This window comes from Anopheles aquasalis, chromosome 3 (assembly GCF_943734665.1).
Source record: "Anopheles aquasalis chromosome 3, idAnoAquaMG_Q_19, whole genome shotgun sequence".
NCBI lineage: Eukaryota > Metazoa > Arthropoda > Insecta > Diptera > Culicidae > Anopheles > Anopheles aquasalis.
In genome coordinates, this window is record NC_064878.1 from 33,559,683 (window position 1) to 33,565,552 (window position 5,870).

The 5,870-nt window shown below is 37.5% G+C and overlaps 1 protein-coding gene across 1 annotated transcript; it reads right to left on the reverse strand.

The window, feature by feature from the left end:
• Window positions 1-1,371: 1,371 nt before the first annotated feature.
• On the reverse strand, window positions 1,372-2,319 carry LOC126576592 (uncharacterized). The gene is made up of 2 exons (XM_050237900.1): window positions 2,278-2,319; window positions 1,372-2,196 (listed from the first exon to the last, which is right to left on the reverse strand). Exons 1-2 carry the CDS (start codon window positions 2,317-2,319, stop codon window positions 1,549-1,551), a joined length of 690 nt encoding a protein of 229 aa, XP_050093857.1. The 3' UTR covers window positions 1,372-1,548.
• Between the last annotated feature and the right edge of the window lie 3,551 nt (window positions 2,320-5,870).

The window sequence follows — 5,870 nt, forward strand, 5'->3', positions numbered from 1 at the left end:
ACGCTTTCAAAAGTGCTCATAGTAAAGCCTGTGTCAGCGACAAAGTCCGAAAATAAAGTTTTTCCTTGCGTCCACATTACAAGAATCTACGTCTAGATTCCAGAGAAAGGATGAATAAAAATGAACAAATAATTAAATTTGTGTTCATTCTTTCGCTTGAATCTAGCCTAGATTATTAAAAAGGTGGACGCAAGGTTAGGATGCCATAACACGCAATTTTTCGATTTCCACACATTCTTTTCTACGGTAGATTCTAGACAAATCACCATATTCATCTCCCATATCTTTTACAAGGTTCATTGGAATGCTAGGCATGCAAACAATTCATACGAAAACCCTGAAGATTCTCTGTAAAATAACACAATTTTGACTAGGATAAGCAAACGATTCGCCAAGAATGAGCCAAAAAGGCCGCATAGCCACGTGCGGGCAGCGAGCGATTCTTTCATATACCTTCGCAGGGCCATAATTCGTGCAAAAAGTAACAAAACGAAAAAATCTAAACTGATTCTAAAATTTTGTGAAACTCTCGTTCTTACTTCATTTTTTGGTTTCACTCAATAACATTCAAACAAAAATGAAAAAAATATGTCGCATTTTATTTTGTCGCAGTTTATTTGCCTTGTATAAGCTTGAAAGTGTCGTAAGGTTATGTCCCCGTTGACACAGAACATTTTCTCGCTCCTGTTAGGGGTTAACAGGAGCGGGCACCATACAAATTCTCTCCTGTTAGTCTTTTAACAGGAGCTCCGGAACTCGACTCGAATTCCTTCCTGATAATAGACTAACAGGAGAGAATTTGGTTGGCGCGCGTTCCTGTTAACAGGAGCGAGAAAATGTTCGTTGTCAACGGGGGTGATGATGATAATGTTTTTTTTATACAAAAACCTATGCAAATTTTAAAAAAATTCTAACTCTCCGTCCAGATTATAAGAATCTAATCGTAGAATCTAGTGTTATATGAAAGATTTGTATGAAGTGACAGCTCATTCTCTAGAATCTTTTTCTAGGATTACATACATTTTTCGCTAGATTCTTATAATCTGGACGCAGTCGCTCGATCTACGGCTAGATTCTAGAAAATGAACACATCCATACAATAATGTTCCTTTCTCTAGAATTGGTAAAAGACTGAAATAGAAGACCCCCCAACTCACGTTGAGCTACTGATCCGCTTTTTAACTGTTTAAACGTAATTTTTTCACCCCTCCCACCTTCCCAAATTAGGCGATCCGCCCCACCATCATATGCACCTTAATAAATTCGCACTCGTACGCATATGTATATTGTGAATATTTAAACACAATGTTATGTAATTTTCGGTTGGCGGTATCATAAACCCCTATGTTATTTCCAGGCAGTACTTAGGTTTTTTCTTTACAGATCCAGTTTATTGGGTTTCATTTCCATTTTTCTCTAAAGCATATGTTAGGAGATTCAACAGATAGACAGTTCTTATCATCGTAGGCAGCTATTCTTTATTTTTAAACAAAAAAAGTTCGTCGAACGATTATCAGAAAAGCCTAACTCAACTAACTATTGCAAATCTTATATGCCTGTTTTGGGGGATTGAGTTGCAATCGTCGATGTTGCAATCGAGGTGGCACTTTTCTCTGTCGCAGAATCGGATAGTTTTGAATCTATAGCAGTACTATTGCTTTCCTTGGACATAGCAGTTGTACTAGTGATAGTCGTGTTCGATACATTCTCACCATTCCCAGCAGATGCAGAGACGATTTTGTCATCTGCGAGTAATGTCCCCTTCGGATGTGTCGCAACAGAATCCATTGTAAGCAAAGTAGTGGTCGTTTCTGTGCTAGTCGATACGTTTAGGCGAACTGATGTTTCGCTTATTAGTTCTGGAACACTGGAATCATTCTTGTCTGTGGGAACCGTAGATACTGTGCAATTCTTGCAAGTCTCGTTTGACTTCGATCCAAAGATAGAATCCCATAGTTGGGCGAAAAATCCCTCGCTAGCCTCCTTTTCGGCGGCAACAGGCCTTATTATCGGACCAAACACCAGAAGCACACTAAACAGAACGGCCACTAGCAACATGGATCGTTGATGATGCAGCATGACTTGCCAGCTACAGTAACTATGTTCACTCGCTGAGAGACGATGTCTTTCCGGTGGACTTCCAAACACGACTGAAACAATCGGCGTGAAAAAGGAACGTCGGTCTGGTGGCTCGCTCTATGATGAAATTTACATTTTGTAGTAGTGATCATCCATGCATCCATGGGTGCTGCGGTGCTTCACCGGTTCCATATTTACCGGGCTGATTATCATTTGGATGTTATTTTCAATCAAAGTCATCGTGTGACAATCGAATTGTAAGGACGTTAACATGGTGATTCACCTCGTTTCGTAGTTTTTGGATTAGCGCTAAATTGCCACATCTTCTACCGGACTCTTCGCTTGATCATTCATATTATTAGAAAAACCGGCGGCTAACTGCAGTTTAACTACTGCCGATTTACAACGGCCGAAATCGTTAACCTTAATCCACAGTCCCGGGTCTGGCCAGACCCGGAGCATTTTCGATCGTTGTTTTAACTCATTTCTAATCAACATAGAGACATGAGTTTCCGGGTACCCTCCTAAAATTTTATTTTCTATCGAACAATCTTTTAGTTTTTATCTTTAACCCCTGGCAAAAGGACGAAAAAAGGACTTTTTAAAAATACACTCGTATGCAATATCTCGTCGTCTCGCTTTGTATGCTCGAAAACTCGTATGCATTTTGTATGCAAACACATGTAAAAGCATACGGGTCTGGCCAGACCCGGGACTGCGGAATAAGGTTTTAAAATAGGGCTGTCGACTAGGGTTAACATACTTACCTATTTTACGGTGTTTACAGAGACATCCCCAAACTCCAGTACGTTGTCGTTGCCTGTGTATTCGTGCCTTACAATTCTGAAACAGTTTTGGTCTTGCGTGTTGTCTTCTTCCGGGAGCGTACTAGAAGATTCCTAATCCATGGACAACGAAGCATTTGCTGCTTCTGCAATTGTTAGGGATGGAGCCATACCTATCACATATTTCTTTTCATAAGCGGATCCATTTAAGTTATCAACACTTTCAGAGGAGAAATTCCCAAACAGCTGCTGGAAAAATCCATCTCGGAGTGAGTTAGATGAGACAAATCGGACACTGAAAGCGTAGACTGAAACACCACGCAATACGAACCGCCCTGATGTGCGACTATGCATGTTGAATACTCCACAATGTTTCATAATGATAGCCTCACCCTATTTTTTCGATTTCCCCAAAAATAATTTAAAATGCTGTAAATGTTCCTTTCATCGTTAAAAGATGTATGCCGTTTGAATTTTGAAAAAAAATTAAAAGTTGTGGATTTGGGAGCCAAAAATCCAAAAATGAGGTGTTTCATAATGATAGCCTCACGTTACAAAAAAAAAAAAATTAAGATGGAAAACAGTTCCCGCCCGGTACAAATAAAAATTCACTAACGACTATGATCTACATTCCTTCGAAATGGTTACGATTCCGCATGTAACAATTATGTGTATATTTTTATCTTGTAGAAGAAAGCCTGTAGTTTATTTAGGCATATGATTTTATGAATTTATTTAAATCAGTAAATTGAATTTCAAGATAGAATCTCCAGTGTAGGGTATGACACACAAAAAAAAAACCAACAAGTCCTAAAATTATTATTTTTCAACTGATCTACTTCTCGCTTATCATGCTGTTGGATTTTTATTTGTTATTAGTTGTAAAAATAGTTAAATGTTGATTGAAGTCATTGTTTGGGAGTAAAAGTACCGGAAATCCTAAAAGGTGTGTTAAAAAATACCTTTCCTGTTTGTAATCTTCACATTCGGGGTTTTTAAACAGGTTATACAGAGCGGTAGAATAACTAAAAAGTACGGAATTAATCGATAAGTCGTACAGGGAATAGTATAAAAATATTTAAACTATGGACCGTTTGTGGATGAGCCAAGCGGCAACCATATTTACGCAAGTACAATAAAACTATCCATGAAAAATGAAAACACTCTTGAATCACCTTCTCCCTACTTCGAGAAATGTTATAAGTATCGATTTCTAACCGTAAAAAAATTGCGGCATTTCTAACTATGGGTTAAAAAGTTATTTCACTAAGAAAAAGTACCTTATTGAGCAAGCAGAAAAGAAAAACAAGACGAACTTCACGAAAACAAAATGTTTCAAGTCGCTTTAAGTTTAGAAATGTATTGTTTGGTTCAATGAATCTAAATTTGAGGCCTTCGGCCAAAACTGGTTTTTAGCCACCAGCCACAGTGCCCGAAAGCGATGAAGCTATCCTATACACAACCAAGCAAAAATCAATGACTCACGGGAAAGGGAATGTCATACTTTGCGGTAGTTTCTCGTAGTTTGGTAAGGAAACATATGCTCAAATTCAAAGAACTACGACCACAGTTGAGTATTTTGATGTTTTTGAAACGCTTTTGGATGAATAAGTCTTAAAATTGAGTCTGGAAAATAGGTGATTCAAACAATGTGGTGCAAAAAACCCATTTATCGTTCGGTTGAATCAATTTAAAGTAATGAAATGGCCCGTCCAGAGCCTCATTTCACACTCTACAATGAATCTGAACTATTTTAGACGTCAAGCTGTACATATTGAGTGTAACCTACAATCAATTATTTATTATGAAGGACTTAATGATGTATGGTGCAGTTTGGGTTAAGAAGAGAGAACACTATTTAAGAAGAGAGGAAGCCATATAACTTGCAAATGTCTCATTAAATAACTTTTCTTTAAGTTACGCATTGAAACCATGAAGTGGTTTTTTTGTGTCTAACTTCAAATTCAATTTACTGATTTATACTGAATGCAAATTCATAAAATCATATGCCACAACAAACTACAGGCTTTCTTCTACAAGATAAAAATATACACATAATTGTTACCATAATCGAAGCAATTTAGATCATAGTCGTTAGTGGATCACATTTGTGCCGGGCACTGTATAAGGAGCGACAAACCCTATGTTTAAAACGCAAAGTTAAACGTGTATATACTTTGGTTTATTGGTTAATAATCTTCACATGAACTATAATTGTAAAATTTATACATGTAATATAATTCCAATCTTCATCTAAATATCTGCTTACATGTGTCCTCATGTTTTTCAAATTTCGGTTTTTTCAGTTACTTTTTATATGAATTCTTACTAAGCAGATTATCAATAAACAGATGTAGCTTTATAGCATGCTTTGAAAAATCTTCCGAAGTCATATCGATTATGGAGAGACGATGATAAGCATGAAACCAATAATGATCTTCGTGCATCATATTTCGGTCTGTATAGCAGCTTACGATTGCCAGTTCCGATCTGTTGAAGGGGTGCACAGACGATTATCAATCGAACTTAGATTGGGTATTACACTACGGTGTGAAGATTCTCTTTTGTCCAATATCGAATGTTCGAGTGTTATTGTTATTTTCGTCATGGTGGTCAGACGGACAGGCATTATTGTATCAATGAGATTATTATCAATGTACTAATGAGTAAATATACGTCGCACTAGGATAGCTGCTGTGGATAACTCGATAGTGGACACATATGCTGGGAATAGATCAATGATTAAAGTTATTGTTGTTACCAGCGTGATGAATGAATTTGAAATATTGAAAGATCTTTGTTTGTGGGTTGTCAGTGGGCCCCTCGTCATGGATAGATGAGTCAAAGTGCGCAACAAGAATATGACAGGGGCGCTAAAGCTTCCGATAAACTCAACCTGCGGCTCTATCTCGTATTTCAAACCAACTCCTGCATTCTATTGTTGCTTGCTGCCCAAATCCTACTATCCATCGCAATTATGTAAATAATATTGCATAAAAAAATCGC